General features: G+C 37.6%; 1 protein-coding gene across 2 annotated transcripts in view; it reads left to right on the top strand.

Moving 5' to 3' along the window:
• The window catches only part of VWA8 (von Willebrand factor A domain containing 8), a 194,439-nt gene that overhangs the window by 128,755 nt on the left and 42,436 nt on the right, over positions 1 to 23,248 (top strand). For both annotated transcript variants that reach the window (XM_030036351.2, XM_030036352.2), the window contains exons 30-37: positions 5,358 to 5,474; positions 5,962 to 6,026; positions 6,126 to 6,251; positions 6,892 to 7,001; positions 9,058 to 9,212; positions 10,967 to 11,168; positions 16,849 to 16,930; positions 18,873 to 19,077. In XM_030036351.2, the coding sequence (XP_029892211.1) occupies positions 5,358 to 5,474; positions 5,962 to 6,026; positions 6,126 to 6,251; positions 6,892 to 7,001; positions 9,058 to 9,212; positions 10,967 to 11,168; positions 16,849 to 16,930; positions 18,873 to 19,077 (1,062 nt within the window). The remainder of the gene's footprint in view (positions 1 to 5,357; positions 5,475 to 5,961; positions 6,027 to 6,125; positions 6,252 to 6,891; positions 7,002 to 9,057; positions 9,213 to 10,966; positions 11,169 to 16,848; positions 16,931 to 18,872; positions 19,078 to 23,248) is intronic.

Genomic DNA, 23,248 nt, shown 5'->3' with positions numbered 1-23,248 from the left:
AAAAGTAATTTTAGACTTCTTGAGAAACTTAAATAAGCGTCTTGCACAGAAAAAATGATGAAAAAGGATTCTCTTGTGTATTGCATGTTCATATGCATGGACTACATTAGTAATTTATTTGGGATTGGTTTTTAAATGAGGTACCAAAGCACAGGTCAGACGAATGCTGCTGTTGTAGTCTTCGCAGCCACTGCTATCCTTCTTTACACTAGGGCTCATGTGTTAGGATCTCTGCATTTCTAGTTCCCACTGAATCAAAAGAGAGATTCTCAAGTAGTTTTAATTTTTCCACAGAGAGCTTAGGTTTTATTCCCAACTCTTCCTGCAGTGGAGCCATGAAAAAATCACGTGCTTTCTTTGTGCACTTGTGAAATGAGGTGGATATTGCTGTATATGAAATTAAGTCCATTATTATTGATGTTAGCAGGTAAGCATATAGTCTAAGCTAATCATCTAAGTGCCTTCGGTATCTGTTGGGAGGATAAAGATGATCTGCAAGAGCAATTCATCCCAGCTAAGGTAGAGCATAGTGAATTGCCCTCTGGAGGTGCCTCTTTCTTTCCACTGGCTACAGAAGGAGCCTTGACATATAGCCAAGATGCCTATCTTCAGGTGTACTAAGGTCACTGGCAGCCGTAAGCTCAGAATTTGCAGCATTCACATGTTACAACAAGTAGATTAGTGGCACATCTGTATTTTGGGCAAGGCTCCAAGGGTTAGCTACTTGTGCTAATGGTGCATCAAACAGATCTTCAAGAAAAACAAGTAATGTAGATGATGTATGTGATGCTTTAGAGGTTCATCTACGTGTATGTGCAAAAAGACCAAGAAATATTAGCAATATTTGTAGAAATAAGAAGTTGCATTTATTTAATAAAAAAAGTCCACTTGACAGCTGATATTTCATAAATACTATAGTCCATTAATTAGACAATATGAAAAGCTAAAGATTTTTCCTAATTTTTTTGTTTTAATAAAGGTCTTTGGAGATGAATGTTTCTGACTAAGTTATAAAAAAAGAACAATTTTAAACGGATGATAACCTTATTGGAAAGGATGAGATGGTGATATTGTGGCTTCTCAAATAAGCTTGTGTGATTTATTTCCCAGATGACATCCATCTGGATTCAATAGAGCCCTCCAGTGAAATAAAATGAAAAATCACCATTCCTTCCTGTCCTTTTAAATAAAATTTTACAAAAACTAAACTCCTCAGGGATTTAACTTAATAGCAGAAATCAGAGATTTATCTGCTTTTAAGCCACCTTTACATCTTCTTGGAAGAAAGAGTAGATGATTCTGTTCCTCGTGGTGGCCGTTGGTCTCGGTGAGCACAGCGTGTTTTGACTCCATCTTTTTGTTCAGACTAAGCTGATAGACTTTGAAAAGACTCTTCAGAAATCTCAAGTCATTTTCTCATAAGGTGGGAATTGCATTCATCTTTTCAAAGCAGCAACGCCTCTGCCCTGTCCTCCCCACGAGTACTTCAGGCCGTACCCCTATTTCCTATAAAGCTTTGTGCCCCCCTATTTCACTTTTCTTTTTCTTTCTGCGCCTATTGCTTTTACCGTACAGAAGGAGAGCAGCTATAGACTGAAAAGAATATTGATAACTTCATGTATGATATTATATGGGATTATAGGAGGAAAATGCACACGGAGAATTGATTTGCATATAAATTAACTGTACACTTCCATTTTTTTCTTACAAGCACTTTGCTCTGTTGAAAGGCTACAACTGGATGGACAGAGTAACCTACAGTCTACCTCAGGGAGCACAGCAAGCTTTGCCCAGGCAGTGTCCTGCCGGCGTCCTTTAACTCTGCTTTTATCTTTCTCGGTCAGGAGGTGGGATAGGGAGGGGGGGAAGTGCTTCTCCCTGTTCCACGTGCTGCTGGAGCTCTTTGTCGAAGCTCTCCCATAGCAAGGGAGTGAGAAGGTCTGTGGCCCAGAAGCTGACACAGAGATCCACTTTGCTCACTACGTGTAGAAGATGGCAAACATCCTTTAAAAGAAGACTTTTTTTTTTTAACAGTTTGTGATCTGGCCTGAAACTCAAGTGGGGACCTGTGTATGGAAGGAGCCGCAACCTACTAGTAGTAATGTCTGAAACCACTAGTCCCCAAAATATTCTGACGTATGTGTTCAGGAGGAGGAGTATATTTTCTTCCAAAACTAGTTGATGTTATTAAATTCACTTCTTTTTTAGATACTACGTAAGACTTTCCTTTTCTATAAGCACACCTTATAGAAAAGGAAAGGTGTACTTGTATAGAAAGGTGTGCACCTTCTATAGAAAAGGTGAAGACTTTCCTTTTCTATAAGCACAAAGTTTATGTCTCTATTTACTGTTCTCCATTCACTGAAATCTCTAGTACAATCAGGTCTCCCAAATCATCTGAAAGACACCACTTGCATTCATTGGAACACCAGTAATCTACTTGCATATATTTCCCACCTCTGAAGGCACGGAGGTTTGAGCCCCAAACCATAAATTCTTGCACAGACTTTTTTCACTGGAACCTAATGAACGATATGATATGTCTGTATCTGTACGTAGTAGTTACAGTGTCAGGATGGTTACGTGTTCCTCACTCAAGGGGTCGTTGAGTGGCACTAATAGAAAAGGTGCTTGTGGGACAGGAGGCGCGGTGGAGAGTGTACAGAGGGGTTACCCTACCAAGCTAAGAATCAGCCTCATCTGAAGCTGGCCGCTAAAAAGAGTCTGTGTTAGCAAACTTGCTTGCTCGGGACGTGAGCATCAAGGGCAGAAGAGAAAGAAACCGAGAGCGAGTAGAGGGAGAAGAATACAAGAGGGTTAAACCAAATTTTTTTTACTGTCCCACTCTGAAACTGGAGTGTATTCCTTCCCCTAACTCTCCTGTCTGCGAGGCCGTAAGGAACAACTTCCCATACCAGCAAAGTGAAATCACAGCCCTGTTTGGTTTAAGGACTTTTAAGAGGAAAATGCTGGCTAAAATAAAAACAGCAGTAAGGAAAGGGAAACTTTGCAGTAACTAAAAATAAAGGCACACCACTTCACGAGATTGGTTATTGCATCTGTCCAGAGTTTGGAATTCCAGACATCGGGGTCAGGAGGTCGCCCAAAGGTTACTTTTCTCCCAGTCAAGAGCAAACACAGTGGAATTGCACACCAACATCTTTTCCCAGCCCACTTGAAGAGTTGCCAGAGCTGCTCTTGGATGTGTTTGCAAGTGACGCAAAAATCTATTCTTAAACACAGACAGAATATACATCAGTCACTTAGCACAGAAGGAAACCATTAACATCAAAAGGGGTGGAGTAGAGAGGCTTTTTATATTACCAACTGCTCTCATAAATTTAACGCTAAGTGGAAGAATGTAATTGATTTGTATGTGTTCTTTATCTCACATGGAAGGCTAATGCATTGCTTTGGTTCAGCACTGCTTTTGCAGAATTATATAAATAAAATATGGCAGAAAACCAAAATCCAAAGCAAATGCCCTATTTTTTTTTTTTTTGTCCTGAACCACATTGCTATAATTTTGGGTTGTAATACATAAGAAAACTTCTTTTTTTAGACATATTGAACTCTAGCTGAAATTCCCAAATGCTCCAAATAACATGGCAATATTTTAAATGCTTTACCATATTTAGCTTCAAATGACTGTCATTATTAAATAAAGTTAATTCTCCCAAATGATCCTAGTGAAAGTATGAAGCGTACCAAAAAGACCAAAACCGCTGTGACTCAGATTGTTTGTATTTGTTTTATTTAGGAGAATTTGTGGGAATTTATGTTTTACTTCCTTAACGTCTATTGTGCGTTGTTGCAGATGTTGTACGTAGACAGTTTACTTTTAGTAAGTCCTTGCAGAACCTCATGTACTTGCAGAACCTAACGTTTCCTTGAATGGCAAACAAAAAATTCAACCCAAAGCTTAATTAACTTGTTCTTTTGTACCTTTTAAATTTCATTTGCTGTGGTTAATCTTGGCCCTGAATGATTGTTCTCTTGAATTCTAAGTTAAGCACATTAGAATCATCAAATCATCATAGAATGGTTTGGGTTGGAAGGGACCTTAAAGATCATGTAGTTCCAACCCCCCTGCCATGGGCAGGGACACCTTCCACTAGCCCAGGTTGCTCCAAGCCCCATCCAGCCTGGCCTTGAACACTGCCAGGGATGGGGCAGCCACAGACTCTCTGGGCAACCTGTGCCAGTGTCTCACCACCCTCACAGTGAAGAACTTCTTCCTTATGTCCAATCTAAATCTACCCTCTTCCACTTTAAAACCATTGCCCCTTGTCCTATCAGTACCTGCCCTTGGAAAAAGTCCCTCCCCATCTTTCCTGTAGGCCCCCTTTAGGTACTGGCAGGCTGCTATAAGGTCTCCCTGGAGCCTTCTCTTCTCCAGGCTGAACAACCCCAACTCTCTCAGCCTGTCTTCATAGGAGAAGAGGGGCTCCAGCCCTCTGATCATCTTTGTGGCCCTCCTCTGGACCCGCTCCAACAGGTCCATGTCCTTCTTATGTTGGGGGCCCCAGAGCTGAACGCAGTACAGGAGCAGCTATAGTACTTTGTAAAAAGAAATGTTTAAAATGTCCCCATAATTTGAAATAATGTGTGAACCCTGGGGCATTGAGTAACAAACTGAGAAATCTGAAGCAGTTCAAAATTTAGCATACCATATTTTCACATGTGATTTTTAGAGGACGCTTGCACCACTCTGTTCAGTATCCTGTCTGCTTCTGATCTCCATCCTCTTGAGTCATCCTGTTGTCCTCCAACAGTTGTCCTACCTCTGACGCTTTAAGCTGTCTTGAGCATGCAGGTCACAGAAGGATTGTCACACACCGGGATATTTAGTAGGCTCCATGGTATCAGAAGTATGAACTTGGAGAGAATGTACTAAGCCATTTCTTCTCTCACCAGTTTTTCACCTTCAGCGTAACTTAAGTAATGGGTACTTTAGAGGGATGCTAAGAAAACATAAAAACTGAAATGAGATATTTTAGTGACTTGACAGAACAGAACTGGTATGTTTCTCACCTGTAGCTGACGACAGCTTGGACATGTAAGCCGTACTAGTCTAGTTCCTAGAGCTTATGCAGAAGTGAATGTGAGATGTATAGGTAAAACATTATAGAAAAATTGGAATATCATTCCAGCCCTTTTTCCATGTACTTAACCTGTTAAATTTCTCCATGAGCTTTGAAATGGACCAAGAGGATTCAGCCTACATTTTCCAACAAAACCTAGATCATCTTTTCAAGATGTCCTAAGTAGCTAGCATTGCAAAAGTGCTTCAGATAGATTTGTTGTAGTCTCTTAAATGGGCTTGAGATGTACACAGGTCTGCTTTTCATTTGCAGAGCAATGTTGTGTTGTTGCTGGATACAAACAATGGTGCCCTTCGCCGACTTTTGCTGTTACCAGAAGCTCAAGAGTCTCCTAAGAGAACATCTTGGTGGAGCAGCAAAGAAGAGATGGTGAGAAATAGCACCTGCCTCTGTTATACCAAGTTGTTTGGTTTTTTTTTTTCAATCAAAGCTCAATATTGGAAAAACTGCCCCAGGATCGTTCATCTTTCTGTTTTTACGGCCCAAACACTTAATTGTTTACTCTTATGTAGGTTTAAATGCCTTACACATAAAATAGCATCGTTATGGAATAGTGATATGACAAATGCAAATAAGTTGCATTGTCTGTACTGTCTTTAAAATATCCCTCTTTGGAGCTAGAACTGGAAGTAACGGAACATTTTGTTGCAAGGGATTATGTCCAAAATAATGAACTCAGTTATGACACAGTTATGTGACTTGGGACAAGGCAGGCTAGATAGCGTTTTGAAAGGTAGTTAATGCTGTGGATTACTCTAAATAAAGGAAGAATGTAGTACACTTTCAGGGGAGTCACGGAAACTCACTGGGATGAATCTAACAAACACTAATTGCTGTATGACATATTTTTATACAGAGCAACTACAAAATGTGCCGAGAGTTTTCACACAAAAACTGGCTGGTCTTCTACAAAGAAGCAGGGTGAGAGTAAATTATATCCTTGTATTATATTGATTTATAACAGATCTCCTCCTGTACATCCCTATCTGATTATTCTTTTCTTGGCTTCCAATTTTACAGAAACCGCCTTATTGTACTGGATGTATTGGAGGGTCAAACTCATACCATCTCGCTTCCGATCAATCTGAAATCTGTTTTCCTGGCAGCTGAAGACCGGTGGCTCTTGGTGGAAAATGAAACAAATCAGTTAGTTAAGCCTAGTTTTCTTGTTGGCATTATTTCTTGTTTGTGTCTTGTTTGTGTTCCGGAGTTTCACTCCTGGTCTCAGAGTTGTTTTTTCAGTTTGTGAGACTGGCTAGACTTAAACAGTTGGTGCTTAAGATGCAGATTCGCTCTGGTGAAAGTGCAGGTAGGCTTTTAGAGTAGGAAATGAACAGGATATGCTTGCCTAAATTCATGCCTCTGAAAATCTAGACTAGCTTTGATTGTATGCATGTTAATACTGTTTTTACTGAGGTGGTATTGATCTTTAGAAATGAGAATGTTGGTAGACCTAGCTTTGGATATACAGCCTCATCATCCAAAGTTAGTGCCTGCTTGTTTTACTTTCATGATCACGTGAAAGAAATATTACTCTGCTGTCTTATTTTTATAAATGCACAGCAAATAAAGTGTGTAAATAGTTACCAGAAGACAAATCTGCCACTTGCTGGCTTACCCTTTCCTATCTCACAGATGTTTGGTAAATCATATTTAGTTTTAGCAAAAGGTGTTGATAACCTTGTTTATATAAATGTAGAATGTTTTCACTGTTTCAGAGGATAGAAGTCCTTGTTTAGAGTTACAAGCTTAATCATGAATTATTATAAATGTGTATCCTTTACAGGAAATTTCTTTTAACCAAGTGTGCCCATATGGGAGCTGAAGACAGTGAGGTTTGCCAGCTGTACGCATTGAGTGAAGAGCCAGCTGATACGGGATTTGGCTTAACAACGGGTATTGAATGCAAGCTTGGCCTGTTCTTTTTTTTTTTTTTTTTTTTTTTTTTTTTAATCATTTCTGTGTTTGCAGCTGCACAAACAAGGTTCTTTTACTTTAAAGGTCTGGGTAACCTTCACTCTGATTCTCTTTTTGTCCTCCCCGTATCATGTTTGGTTAATAATAACTTTTCACAAAGCATGGCAAATTCCATGCTCAAACTTCAGGTTGTTTGAATAAAGCATCTTTGTTTCATTGTAGCATTTAAGACCCTCAGTCATGGACTTTCGGGAAACGTACAAGTGTACAGAATGGAAAAGGAAAAAAGACGACTAGGCAGGAATTAAAGTGTAGAATAGAAGGGACCAAATATGTTGATGAGCCCAGTCTGCACGCTGTTGCAGGTCTGTTACACACACTCAGATGAGCTAGAAGACATGTCTCAACACTTAGAAAAATACAAAAGCCCTACTGTTAGAACAGAAGTCACAGTTTCTAAACTTCTGTGGATAATGTGCAGGAGGCCATCAAGGCCATCACACCTGTGTTAAAAGATAGGGAGAATTTGTTCAGTAAAATTCCCAAATGGTGTTAGGCATGGAGGCCTGTCTTGGCTACAGAAGGCAGAAATCACCAGTGATCAGCATTCTGCCTGGTAAGATCTGCCTATCTGCAGATCTGATGACATTTTGAACCCTGAGCATTTGATGACAATGCACAAAATCTTTAGTCTACCTGGTTTAATAACACTGGAAGTACATGTGCATCCCACCGAACAGTTTATGGGCTTTGGCCTATCTCCAGAGTGTTTCAGAGAGACAGAGGAAAAAAATAGAGAAACCACTTCATATCTGTTAAAGAGGGAAGAAGTTTTGTCCTGGTCCCTGTGGCTAGCATGAGTATGAAGAATGAGATTAACACAGTGTAAATACGATACAAGCAAATGTTATTGACAAATAACAAATACAGCTTATTTTACACAAACAGCAACAAATTGGTTACCAAAGACTCTAACCACAGCTTAAATATCTGGGATCCTTTTTATCTCTTGTAGTTTACTCTATCAACTTATCAAGCTCCATCAGAGCACAGTAGTTTCCTTCCTCTTACTGCCTTATTTAGAAACCATTATAGAAGATCATTCCTCAGATGGGTAGAAGCGTTATTATGATTTCCAGTCTCAAAAGTATTTGTGGACAGTTTATTGCTGCATGCTTTTTGTGCTATTTTTATCCTTTGTTATCTTATTTCTTCTCATCCAATCTAAAAAGTTACCATATCCCCTCTCCACTTTTTTCCAAATCATCCAGCAAACCCCGAATATAACATCTTCAGCCTCTTCTCATTCTTTGAGGCAGAACCTGTGGCAGGAGAACTAAGAAAAGGTAGACCAGTGTGGGTTTGCCACTGACCCAAACCAGTAGCCCATTCATCCTTTGAGGGAGGAAAGATTTTCTCCCACTGCCAGGTAAATGAGATAGTCTGCCCACTGAAGTGGGAACAGTGTATGCTTCAGAACTAAAGATAGCGGGTTCTGACTGTGTTGATGATTTGAGGCAAGGTAAAAAGCTATTACAGTTGCACAGAATATAATTTAGTTCCTTAGCTTAAAGAAAAAGAAAACTAGACCATTATTTACCCGAAATGTGTTACAAATAACATTATTTAAATTGCAGACAGCAAGTCAGCTGCCGAGAAGTGTCACGTTGACACTTACCTGTGCGAAGCTGCAGTTTGCCTTTTTGTGCATTTGCATTATAGCAATCTTCAATGAGATCACAAGCTGTTCTATTCCACAGGCTTCCTGCCTTATTTGCATGGTAGAGGGCAAAATTAAGTGGTATAAGCAACTACAAAGCTAGTATTTCCTGATTTTAAGTATTTTACAAAAATAACATTATTTCCTGACTTCTTTTCTGTGTTATCGTATAGTATAATCAAATCTTTTGCTTTTTAGTAATTTTATGCTCCAAGTAATAGCAATGATCAGTGCTCAGCACTCTTACAGTTAATATTGTTTCCTATTGCACATCTGGATTTAATGACTTTCATTTTGTTTAATTTCCCTGTTTAGCGTCAGAACTGTGTGTGCCGCATGCCGTTTCAAGTGACCAGCTATCTTCAGAAAACCTCAGTGCAGCTGTGGGACAAAAGATCAGCTCCCCCAACAGGATTTTCTCAGATGAACATAATTATGCTACTATTGTTATTGGTTTCCCAGACCTCTTGGTAAATACTCAGCATTATTATACAATGAAGTAATATGATCTCATTTATTCTGTAACCAGTTAAGTACCTGTTTACCAAATGATATGGAAAAAGAAGGGAATGACAGTAGATGACAAATGCATGTGGTATACACCGTTTCGTAGGGTAGTCTAATCTAGAGGGATTTCAGTGGAGTTTGAAATAGTAAGAAGTTGGACCACATAATGTCTAGCACAGACAAAATTCATTGTAGGCAAGTTCTGAATAGTGCTGGCTGGAGGAATATTTTCTAAATCCTGTGGTTTTTATAGATTTTTAATTAAATATAACCACTGAGAAAAAAAGGTATCAGTACCATGTTGGACTGTTCAATGTGAACTTTTTGCTCAGTGTGCAGCAGCTAACAAGACTCTAGATTTAAGAAAAAGAAAACAGATACAGAAAATGGTTACAAAACTATACAGCCCCTTCACTATTTAATAATGTAGTTAAGTGTAAATACTGCATGTAATTGTGCTCACTCCTGTGACACAATTAGAAAAGGACCAGAAAGGAAACTGAAACTTAACAGTGTAATGACTAAGGCTGTTGCAAGGAGTGGAGGTAAACACAGGGAAAATAAAAGCAGTATGTTTAATTCTTTGGATTTACTTATATTTACTACCTAGTGATACACAAAACCTGTGGTGCTTATGGAATAAATAATTCTATATCAAGTTTGCTTAATAAACTGGGGCAAAATAGAAAATGTAACTGTTAATAGACATGAATTTGGGGAAAGCCAAATGGTTGAAGAAAATACTCTGAAATCCAAAATGATTCAAAAATATGTTTTTCTCAATAAGACATTCCCTGTCTTTGCAATTAGCTTTTGAGTTTTACTTGATTTGGATTTATATTGCCACATTGATTTTACTAGCTTTTCATATTATTTCTAATAGATGTGGAAAAGGGAGGTGGTCTAGAGGAGGGAGTACTAAAGATGCTACACACCTCAGTACCGACACTGGAGAGCACTGAAGCATTTTGCTCTCCCTGATTTAGACTGAAGCCCTGTCTTTCTTTACACATGGTTTTAAATGTCCATGTGAATGTCAAAGAGGGAGCGCTAAAGGTGAACGTGAGGGTGGTGGGACGAAACTTCAGATTCAGTGGTTAGTGTTAATGGTGTAGGTATTTAGTATCAACAAGGTATCTAAGCTCTTACTCGTAGTAGCAATGCTCAGCTGACCAAACGTAGTGGCCTTCTTCAAGATGAGATGATTTATTCTCTAGGCTCTACTGGCTATAGTGGGAGATGAAGCACCTGGCTCACATGTGGACACCTACATTTATGTCTCTGAACCTGGAGCCAAATCCCAGCCTTAATGCCTACCTTTGAATTCATTACTGAAATATCTGTTTGCATTTATCTACATTAGTGGAAATTTAGATTATGGTAACAGTTTGTTACATAGTTTGATTCCAGATTAGGTTATTTCAATGCTTTCTGTTCCTGGTTCAACATGAAAAAAAAAATGTTGATTCAACTTCAGATCTTCAAAGAGTCTCAATTCCTAAAATCTGTGTGGGTGGTCTGTTGTTTTTCACTCCTATAGGAGTTTTTAATGACAGAATAATCGAGGTCTTCTCCTTGTCATGCGGTGACATGAGAGGTAACCACAGTAGCTACATTTGATTTGAAATTAGATAAGAAGTGGGACTTATGGAGAAACATTTGTTCTTAGGCTCGATAATAGTAACATTTTGTTCAGTAGACTCCTTCTCTCTTGCAGTCTCCTAGTGAAGTGTATAGCTGGAAAAGAAACTCCTCTCTGAGTCGCAAACGTGCTTCTCCTTCTGATCCATTTTATTATGGAGCCCGGAGGAAAACAGGAGCTGCAAAACAAACCAATTGTGTAACTTTATTGGCTTCTAATCAAATAGTCAGAATTTTAGCACCTGGAGATGTGCCTTTGAAAGACATTTACCCAAAAGGTAAGAGGTTCATATACTTGTGCTGCAACAACTGTACACGCTTGTTTTTGGCTTGTAAACTGCAATCACTCATGAATTTTTTCCAAAATATTCTTAAAGAATCACAAAGCAAGCATTTGAGGAGGAATGAGAGTAGTTGCACTCATTGTTAAAATCAGTTTGAATCTTATTAACATGCTGAATTATACTGGGAGAATAACAGTTCTGCATTCACCTTACCCATCACCTTCATGACTTTGTAAACTTCAGTCACATCTGCCTCCTCTCCAAACCGAAGAGACCCAGGCTTTTTAGTTCTTCTCTTGTCCAAGAGCATGTTGCATGAGCAACTTTCATTTACAGCAAAACCATCCTCCGCTTGTACACTAATAAAGCAGGTATAGACTACAGGCCTTCAGACTTTTTTGTGCTGCCATGCCAAGCTTTCTGTTATCATTGTATCTTTAGCTTCTTCAGCCAATGACTAAAAATATACCAGTTAGTGCTAAATAACAGCATTTGTGAGTTTTGCATTAATTAAGTCTAGAAATCTCCAAGGAAAGGTCACTATCAAAAGAGAAAACCCCCCAAATACATGTATATGGTAGAATGGCAGGTTTTCGGAATCCATCAGCAAGAACCTATTCCTGACTTGTTCTGTAGGTGAACTCTCTGTCCGTGAATAAAATGCTTTATTCCAAATTAACTCCCTTTTACAAAATAAATGGTCTAACACAGATTAAATTCGCTGTGTAGAGAAATCCTTTTATTTATTACTAAAAGGATAAAACATTCACTTGACTAAAGAAACAAAGTCAAGGATATAAACAGGGTAGAAAACTGAAGTTGCCTACATTTGTAAAGAAAAGGTTAGCTTTTAAAAAGATTAAACTTAATAAAACCTAGAGTTAGCATGACGATCTTGGAATTATGCCACTTCAGGCTGTAATCATCTCATACTTTATAAACTGTGGAAGGGTCAGACTGGGTCTTTTTTTTTTTTTTTTTTTTTTACGCCTTTATGATAAAAAAGCCCCCAAACCTACTCTGAAGTAGCTGGTATAAAAATTCAGAAGGTAAATCTTCTGAGTTTTTGTTAAAATTAGTTTATTAATTTGGGAGTGAGGGAGGGATACAGTGCTTCCAAATGATACCTAAAATTGAGATCTTGACAGTTATTTCTGAAAGTCTTTTAAGTTGCTGTGGTATATAATACTTTATAATGCTAGGTTAATATAATTAAAAACCAGGGGACATTCTTCCTGAATCCTGGATACCAGTGACCTGAGCAAATTATCTGTCTGAGAATTGGCTTCTGTCTAACCAAGCAATTTAATTTATATCTGTTGTTACAGCTGAACAAGATACTAACTTTTCTTTTTCCTCAACTATGGTGAAATATATTCATGAATAGTGATTGATAGCTTTAAATTTATAGAAAATTTTATGAGGTTTCATTTGTGCTTTATGGCCATTTAAGTTGAAAGATTTAAGTCCTTCTTGAGGATCATTATTATTGATTTTTCTTTTCTAAATGATGTTTTAATTTATGAATTACCAAAATTGATCTTAACTGAATCATGTTTAGTATGACCTTACTGATACAATTAAACTGGACTTGAGCAAGACTCTAGGTTTTCTCTTCCATAGCCTTTTTTCAGGACTTCAGACATTTCCATTTATCAGTTAATGGCCAGTTTTTCTAGTGGAGGAGCTATGAGTGGAGTCCTACAGAGACCTGTGCTACTTAGCACGGTCATGAAAAAAACCAGAAAAATTAAAAAATTAATGAACAGTGAAATGACTGTTTGCTGATGATACTGGATATTATTCACAGTAGAAAGGATTCACCATGAAGGATTACAGAAGGACTACGATGCTGACTGCGATAGAAATGGCAGATGAAATTCAGTATAGGTAAATATAATGTACATGAAGGAAGAAAGGAAGAGTCCTAATTCTACATCTAAAATGGTGGGGCTGATCAGTACATCTCAGGAGCATGATTTTGGTGTTATGATAGATAGTTTCATTAAAATACCAGTTCAAAGCTCAGTAGCAGTCAAAAAAAGCAAATCAAATGTTAAGAATTACTAGGGAAGAAACAGAGAGAAAACAGATAATATCTTTGTGCTGTTGTATAAATCTGTGTGTCCTTAACACCGTGTAGTTTTGGTCCTCTGTCTCAAGGTGGGAGAAGGCTGAACTGGGATAAGTTCAGAAAAGGGTGACAAGGATGAGCAAGATTACATCAGCCAAATGTCCTGCCTGTGGAGACAAGATCAGGAAAGGGGCATAAGGTGGAGTTCTACAAGAACATGTGTGGCATGGAGATGTGGAAAAAGCAACAATTTTACACTCGGTACTAGAGTTAGAGGGCAGCTAATGGGGCTAGTGGGAACTTCATCAAAACAAACAAGAGGTGGTTCTTCACAGAGCAGGGAACCAACCTGTGAAACTGCTTCCCAAAGGATGCTGTGAATGCTGAAACATGGATCCAAAGGAAAACTGGACAAACTCATGGAAGGTTACTAAATACGTAGACATAAAAACATAGACACAACATTCAGTTTAAGAAGCCCCTGGATTGGAACTGGTTGGCGACTTGAGGAAAATACCATGTGTGCTTGTCCATTCTTACACTTGTCAAGCATCTAACTACTCTTGGAGACAGGGTACTAGATTAGAGAGACCTAGTATTGCCGTTGTTATGGCATGAATCCAAAATCTTTCCAAGTGAAAAAGAGAAGACAGAAGAAAAGAGACATGCATTCATGTACTCACTTGGAAGGTGAGATAAAAAGTCCTTACTGTGCCCATTTGAGATCCAGTGTTTGCAGCCCTCTCTGCTGGGCTATTGTTTCTTCTGGAGTTTGCCTCTCAATCTCACTAATCGACAGGATATTTAAATGAATGCACATTTAACTGCTACCAGTAGCTACTTAACAGTCTTCATCCCTTGGAGATTCAGTGTTGCTTATTCCTGAGTGTGCTGCATAATTCATGGAGGCCTTTGGACGTTTGGTGATTCATCTGTGCTGTTGTTTCTGCACTGGAAACCTGTAGTTACTTACCTATAAAGTTGTATAAGACTTCGTTCATAACTCTTTGTATCCTTTCCTGGGAGATGACATAGTGAAGCAAAGGCATCCTACTACATAAAATCGAGTATGTGGCAGTCCCTTGAAGTTCTTGCACTAATGTCTTATGTTGCCTTTGAGAAGTTGTTCTATATTTTTGCTTCGGTTTGCGTATCTATCAGGCTTTCTTTCTCATCTTCTTGGACAACTGGTCAGTTCTGGCACACAGCCTTCCAGTTCTATTAATAATTCAAAGTACTCAGCCAAACCGTAGCATGCTCCAATATGTATTACCGAAACTGTTCCAGGAACAACAAGCAAAGAAGTAATTTCCTTTGTGTTTTATTGGAACTGTAAACCAGGATAATAGTTATGTTTGAAAAGAAACTATAACAAGTAATAATCTCCCCAAAGACTGCCAAATAGATGTATGGCCACAAAATATAAACTCACACGAGATCATGGCAGGATCCAGCAAATAAGTATTCATGTTTATTCTAAGAACAGGGCTATAGAAATGAGGGCTACTTGAGAGCAAATATTTACTTGGATTCTCAGCACTTTCTATACATGAATATAAAATAACAGTTTATTACTGAGTGCGTATCTCTATTAGTGTGACAGTAACGGGAACAACATGGAGTGTAACACACACAGTTACAGGAATAACCTCAACACATCATCTGGTCCACCTATTTATATAGGGACAGGATGACACATGTTTAGACTCTTCTTAACTGATGTTTGTCAAACAATTGGCCTATTGCAATGCTTTACTCTCCTTGTATAAGAAAAGCTTTTCCTAGTATCCAGCTTTTTTTTTTTTGCTGTAAACAAAACTGAATGCTTCATGTCACCTCCACTCAATCAGGATAATATTGCTGTCTTTATAAGGATCTTTTCGATATTATGGGATGTGTTTTTTAAAAAAAAGTCTCTTTTTAGACAAACAAAAAGAGTTAATTCCTTACATTTGTTCTTATAGCCCATCCATTCTAACCTCTTTGTCACCCCCAGGACTCTCTCATGTGTCTGTGTTTTCCTACACACGTGTAGGAAAGTTTGATGTCTGTTTGATGTCTGGAGCTGTGCATAGCTGTTCTCTGTTGGGCTTCAGCAAAAGAGGAACAAACTGCACTTGTTTAGGTCTGATGTTCATGTTTCATCGTAAGATTCTTGACTGTAGTTCTGGGGCCTGGCCAGTTGTTCCTGTGTTGCATTTAAACATTTGATTACCTTTTCTTAGCTTCCTACTCTGCAATTGTTTGTCTTTCTATAATTTAATTTGGTTGATTTGTGTTTTCTCTCTAAGTTATTATTAACTTAATTTTTAATTTTTATCCCACAGTTCTACCCCTTCCAGTTCAGTATCAGCTCTGTGTGGTAGATCTTCATCAGAATTTTTAATGCAGATCTTATTCTCCATTACCACCAAAAGAGAGAGCACATTTTAAAACAGTAACAAAATCTAGGCAAAACAAAAAGTGCTCTGTGGCCCACAAACCTGCATTTTTCCAGACTTTTTTTTCCTATTTCCAATGTGCCTGATATTTCCATTTTTATGAAGATGAGTAAAGTCAGCAGATGTGCTGCTGTAGATTTGCATACTATAGATACGTAGATAAAGTAGATATGCCTAAAGTGCTGCTGTGGGTTATTCTTTATACTCATTTGAATGTTAGATCCCCTTATACTGCTGGTCTTACTGGTCTTTTCTGTCTGTGCGTGCTGTGTGCAAGCACCAACACTTCTGCAGGTAACATCAGGCTCTCCTTCATTTCAAGGAGGTGAAAGAGAAGTTGTTTCAGAAGGAAATCTAGACTTGCTTTCATCTTGTGACAATGATATTTTGTACCCATACTATGCAGTGTAATTCAGTCTTCTGGTTTCTTTTCTGAAAAACTTAAGTTCCTCAATTTATTGCAGGCAGATGAAAGCCAGCTCCTAACTGGAAGCCACTTCTGAGCCCAGGCAGAGTGTACTCATATGTTGGCAAAAGCCAATGTAGGCACACACACACACACAAAAATTTATTTCTGAGGGAGGGACCATAGAATTAGCTGTATTCATTAAACTGTCTATAAACAGAATATTAAATGCCCAATAGTCTAGGGCTATTTACTATGAAGTTATAAAATCTTTGCATACCGGGAATCTACCTGCAAAAAGAGTGGTTCAATTTAAGGCAACAACATTTAGGTTAATATTATTGGGAAATTTTGAAGCAGGAATCATAAGCACAATGTTTTGAAATGTTCCTCAATATGCTTTTAAAGTCAGATATACAGCTGACGTTATCTTCAGTGACAGATAAAAGCAGTGAGTTAGGGATTGCAGTAATGCCTGATCAGTGCTTTTGTGAGTAGGGCTATATTTGTCTGTAATTTTGACATTTGCTGTACAAATACATTGTTCTTTTATAATTGTGCCTCTCTGGTTAGTCACTATCATAACAGTAAAACAATTCCGTATTTGCAAGTTACACTCCTGTGCTGAATGTGAAAGCTTATTATTTTCTGACAGGTACTGTATAATGAAATGTTTAAATTTAATCTGCTAAATGCAAATGCAATAACCGGTTAATCATGCAGCAGGAAAATAACATGTTTGTTTGTTTTCAGATGTCACTCCTCCACAAGCTGCTGGATACTTGGAAGTAACAGATCTTAACTCAAAGAAAATCAAATACATTGCTATTCCGAGGTAACTGATTTTATTGATTAGAGCAGCCTCTGTCTTACAGAACAGCAAAGAGAATTTAGTGTGTATTATTACTTCAGAATAAGCAAATATTTCTTCTGATGTGGGAAGTAAGAATAATTCATACCTAGTGGATAAAATTCTGCTATTGTTGCAGCATATTTTTGTCAACAGTTCTTATCTGTTTACTAGGTGATTACCAATGAAAATGTAGCAACTAATTAGTAACTATGAAAGGTAGCTTTATCTTCTGATTTTCATTCCCTTGGCTCTTTCCACCTCTTCACCACTTTATCCTCCACCCTCTTTCATTTTGTTTTGCTATCTTTATTTTTTTTTCCTTTTTCTCTATCTTTAGGGTCTAACAAAGACAGGCAGAATGATCCAGTGCTAGGTGTTAGGAAACCAGGAATCAAGTTCTGGTCCAATATAAAGTTCCCCTTGAAAATAACTTGAGCTTCTCTAAGTTTTGGTTCTCCCTTTGGAAAGTATACATTCCACACAAGTATCTTGCATGATACATTAAAATAGCCAGACCGTGTGGCTTCTGTTTGGGTTTAACATCCATCTCTGACCATTGTAGAGCATATTTACACATGTTTTATGATATAAATGTATATTTTGGTTACAAATTGTCATTTTCCACTGCAATAATAATAAAGGTTTTTGTTTTAAATAGCAGTCTCTCAACTTTGCATGTTTAACTAGCACATGTATGAAACCCACACATCAGGAATTTTATACTTCTTTTTTTTAATTCTATCCATTTGATGTTGGGTTTGACAATATTAATTGATTCTCATTTAAACTAATTCTGCATCGTTAATAATCTGTGGAATTTTTTAATTAATAGAGAATTAATTTTGGACTGTTCACCATTTTATAATTGATCCATTGGCCTACATCTTACACAGTCATTCAAAAATTTAAGGCATTAACATAGAAATAATAGGGAATCACACTTTATTTTACACTAGGATTTTATAAGAAATTACAAAAATTACAAAGCCAAACTTCAACATCATGACCCTTAACCTAGGATGAGGACTTAAGCTATTCATGCCAGATCTGAGCACAAGTCCAGATTTAAAAATGTACTCCATTAAGCACTGATAAATAAAGTGACTTTTCATATATATGCATAGTTCTGTGCTAAAATCTAACAGCCTTTCCTCCTGGCATAGTTAGCCTGGTCAAATGCTAAGATAACTCTTCTTCAGTTGAATTAGTACATGGCAATTTGAGTCATAGGTAGAGGCCTATGTGTTATTGCTTCTTTTATCTTTAAAGATTATTAATTGTAGTATTAGTGCAAGTTGCCAAGTCATTATGCATGTCATTAACAGTACTGAAAAAATGCAAATAATCTTTCCTACTTTATCTAAATTTCTCTTCATATTATGTAGCTATTAGGCCCTCTGTTTCAGCAGTAAATTTGTCTGCAAGTTGACAGTTTAAAGCAGTGCTGAGATTCTCTGTGCATAAAGCTGGGCCATCTTTAAATGAGTGGTTAAACCTTTGTTTTTATTAAAGCACTAGAGAAAGGTGTTACTTTAAGTTGATGGAAAGGTATTTTCCTCAGTGCCCAGGTCATGGTCTTTCCTATTTCTTTTGTAGTTTTCTATTTTTCTATAACACATTTTAAAACTTTTCAAATTCCTTATAGTTTTTTGTAAAGACTATTTTCAGATAGACGAGATACAACAGCGGGTTAGGCAACACATTCCCTTTCAGCCAGGTCTTTTATACTGACAAGTATCTTTTGGTCGTATCCAATTTCAGCAGGTGAAATGTTTCAGACAAAATAGAGGGTCTGCAGGGCTTAGTTATAGTCTGTCATGGAACGAGGATGTAATTTCATTTAATTGTCACCTTAACTACAGAAATACTCGTCCTCTTTTTAATTGCAGCTTCAAGAAAAATCACATGAACCCTTGTTTTTCAGATCACAGTCTCTCTCTCCATATACATCGTGGCTCTCTAAGATCTCGGACGCCGATGCCCTCCTGGCACCGCTGGGCAAAGTGGGTTTGGTTAGTGTGGACATGGGAGGCGGTGTGAGGCTCTGGGAGACGGGGCTGGACAGCCTCCAGCGGTCGCTGCAGGACTGGAGGAACATGCTTGGCCAAGAAGATGGTCGTCCTGTGCAGGTAGGAGTTCACAAAGCTGAAATGAAAAACTTCTAACAAAAGGAGTTGCAAATGAGTTTTCGGCTGGGAGAAGGGTCGAGGTAGAGCTGTGCTGAAAAACACTGGGAAGTAGAAATAGGCCTGCGAGAAAAATTCAATAGATGTCTTCACTGAAAGAAAAGACACAATAGCTTAATTAAAAAGCGTATTTGTGACCCCTGTATTTATGGTTACGGACAGTCTCTTTTTCTTGCAGTGTTTGTATTTTGCCAAATCCCACTACATTTAAATGCAAATCAATTCTTTATCTCCTGCTGATTTTTAACTGCAACTTTCAAAATGTAGAATAATGAAATTAATTTTTAAGGAAAGCATATACTTTTCCAGAGTTCAAATACTTGGAAAAAATTACTGTGTTTGTACTTTAGAAAAGAAACTTGAAACTCTAGGTGGAAGATGCCTTGAGTTCACAGTAGTGCCTTTGGCTGATTTTGAAAATTCTTCCAGCTGAGCACAGTCACAAGGGTCTCCATACAGCCACGTTCTCATGGGGAATGTTTAGGTAGATGTTGAAAATATACAACATATACATGTATGCTGTCTGTGCATGTATGTATGTATACACAAGTGTTAATGTACTGGCTAATATGTATGATCACCATTGCAACACAGAGGGAAAATTCAGAACTGTTCAACTGCATCTTTAACTTCTGTTAGTGATTGGAGAAGGTATCACTGAAAAACTAGAGTGTGCTTTAGGAGGACTTCTCCACTTTTGACTAGGAAGATCTGGTCTCTACCTACTATTGTAATTATTTCTGTTTCATGAATTTCTGTAACGACTTTCACAGTGCATTAGAATGGGAAAACAGGATGAGTCTTTTCTAGATTAGATCTCTCTATATATTTGTTTACAAGGTGTCCAGGTATCTCAAGCGTGTATGGGATTTATTAGGCCAAAACCATAGCTCTTCTTTCACTTCCTTTTCCCGCTCTGAGCTCCCTTTCTACAAGATGTTCTGCAGTTACAGAAACTTGTGCAAGAACTGACGTGTTCTTGTTACTGGACCTCAGCAAATGCCTTTCATAAAAGTCATGAGAAAAGGAAACTTACCCAGTAGCACGTTTGTGTGGATACTTGTTGTTTTACCAGTGCCATTTTTATTACCAATGCAGTAGCACTAGCACCATCTTATGGTCAGATACAGTCGGTTTACACCAGCCCAATTTCGTCTACTGATCAAGTTGACTCGTAGAAATGAAGAGAGTCAGGAGGAACAGTTAGAATTTTACTTGGTTTAATAGTTGGTTTTCCTTTTTTTTTTTTTTTTTTTTTTTTATAACTTGTAATTTTATTCAACAGTATTACTGTACTGTCAGTCATAAATGTTAGAGAATACTGCTTGGAAAGTACACATCATCAGAAAATGTTAAGTCATTTAACTAGTGATGTCAAGTAACCATTTTTAAAAAAGGCTAAGAAGTTTTCCCACAGTCACAAAGCAGTTTTCAAGATCTGTTGTAGAATTTCTCTCTCCTGACAGCCTGCGTCTCTAATTAGTAGGCACATTCCAGGGTAAAGTCTTCTTAGAGCATGTTTCTTCTTTCCTCTGTCAACACAGGGTATATAGCTCAAGTCAGTCATTTGTTAGAACTCAAAACGGCATACTGTTTGATTTGAGCTAAAGGGCTGAAACAAAGCCTCCTGTGTGATCTTCAGACTTGCGTGATTATCACTAACTTCTGTTTCTCTACTTTAAACATTTTGATTTAAATGGAAAGATAATGAGACCTAGGAAACCTTGTTTGCAAAGTCATTACAAAGCAATAAGCAATAAATTAAATCTTTTACTTTATGTATATCTCCAATAAGATAATAGGTATGTAGTTGCTGTGTAAACTCTGTACTTTGCTGTTTGGAGATGAAGGCCTTCACCTTTCCTACCTAACTCAATTTTTCAATGGACCTAGACATAAAAGCCGTACTTTGCTAAGGCATTCATTTCTGGAAATGAAAGGATCCTGTTAGCTTGAAAACATATTCATGTAGATTCGCTGTGTAAAGTAAGCATAGCAAGAACTCTGGTGTTGCCTGTTCTAGAGGCAATTACTGTGCTAAGAAAGCTGCAGCTAAATATTTCCTGATACCTGCTTTTACAGAACTGGAGATATTTTGCAGCCACATGTTGATCTGTTTGTTCAAGTGTATGAAAATCACCTTCCTTTGTATAATGTTTCATGCTCATGCTCACGTTAAGTATCTTGGAGTCTAATGAGGCATCTCTAATTCCTTGACTAAACCCATCATTCCCCATCACCTTGTAGCAGAAGCTCACTTAAGAAAATTGTCATTGTTCCACATATCACTAGAATTCATTCCCCACCCACCCCCAATTTCCCCTTCCCTAAAAGCTGACATTGATGCATCCCACAAAGCTACTACAGGCTTAGCAAAGCTTATTAGCCCTTCGTGGTGATGTTCTTGGACCAAAACGAGACCTGTCTAGGTGGTTGAGAACCACTGTTCTGCAAAAACACACAGAATCTCTCTGATGCTTCCTGACTTTTGAGAGAAAAAAGAATCAGAGGGCTTTCAATATAAATATAGATTCAAAGAACTGGAAACAAATCTTTAGGCTTCAGTTGGAACTATTGGTACTATCTTCTTGGGCTGCATTTTGACTTTCACAAACTGATTAGATCTCAGAAACAGGCTGGATGTACATAAGCAATGGAACAGAGGAAAACAAACAGCTGTTCCACTTATAATCAGTAATTAGGGTCCCTTGATATAATGTCGTGGCAGTCTTCAAAATAGTCAACACTTGTTTTGTATTATTGATATACTCAGCAGAGTTCAAACTGCTGAAGTCTTGAGGCTACAAAAATAGTTTCTGGAAATATGGTTTATGTTTACATAAGTTTGTATTTATATAGGCAGGTCAGAAATTATCTTCATTTATTGAAGTTTTAAACTCAAAATATGAGTACAGTATTCTGAAATTATTAAATTGGAGTGCCTAAAATACAAAATCTAAACAAAATGTTTTCTAAAGCTATGACCTCTACTTGAAATCCAAAAATTGTTGAGCTTTTTCCTTGTTTGGTGTTTCTGAGAACAAGGTCACTTCATTATCAAATATCTGAAAAGAATTTGAAGGACAATTTATTTTTAAAATCTTGCCCTAAAATTGTCATGGCAGTAGGCAGACGTTGATAAGTTTCTGTTACTTTTTGCATCAAAGTGTTATTGATAGAAATTAAATAGAAAAAAACACTGATTACATTCTGACATAGTTGGGCTGTTGTTTTTCAGTAAGCATTGTTTACTGTTATGTCTCATTTAGATAAAGGACAATGCTTACATAAAAATAATTAAAAGGTGCATCATTTAGAGGTATTTCAATAGATGATAAAGCATCATGCCCTTTAGGCACCTGAAATCTCCGCGACGAAATCTTTTTTCGTTTATCTGTGATTATCAACAAAACCATTTATTTCTGTATTCATTCCACTTAATGTTCTCTTGCTGTAGGCTGTTGCCCAAAATGTTTTATGCTATGTAAAGATTATACTCAGATTGTCATTGTTTTCAAAAGTCTCAGGGCATGCCCAAACCTGTTGAGTGCATAAAAATGTACTTGGTCAAAGATTACAAAAGCGTTGGCTTGTAATTAATGATAATATATACCTGAACCTCAAAATTGAATCACAACATTTTTAGCAATCCTTGTGTAGTCTCGATCTAGACAATATCCCCATGCAAAATGACATCCCAAGCTGAGGATAGTCTCTTGTTATTTCGGTACCAAGATTGTCCAAAGAATTGGATCTGATTGATCAAAAAAAAAAATACATTGTTATAATCTGAGATTTCTTAGGGGTTTATTTTGGCAGAGTTTTTTGGTATCTGTGGTGTTTCATGTATGTGTGGAACCTGCAGTAAGTGCATCGTCTCTTACATTCATGAGGTGAGTTTTTGAAATCACAGTGCTGTGTGTTTGTGGCTGTATATAAAGGCCTAATGAGTTAAGTAGTTGCAACTCTTTTGAGTTCCTATGGAGTCTTCTCTCTCTCATTTTCAGTATAGTAAGTCTTCCTCATAAATATTCAGGTACCTAGTTGGAAATGAAATCGTATTTTCATCTAAGTGAATAGTTAACAAGAAAAAAAAAAAAAAAAAGATACTTCT

Source organism: Aquila chrysaetos, chromosome 14, assembly GCF_900496995.4.
Source record: "Aquila chrysaetos chrysaetos chromosome 14, bAquChr1.4, whole genome shotgun sequence".
Lineage (NCBI taxonomy): Eukaryota > Metazoa > Chordata > Aves > Accipitriformes > Accipitridae > Aquila > Aquila chrysaetos.
The sequence above is the reverse complement of the archived record's forward strand: the minus strand, read 5'-3'. Positions and strand labels throughout refer to the sequence as shown.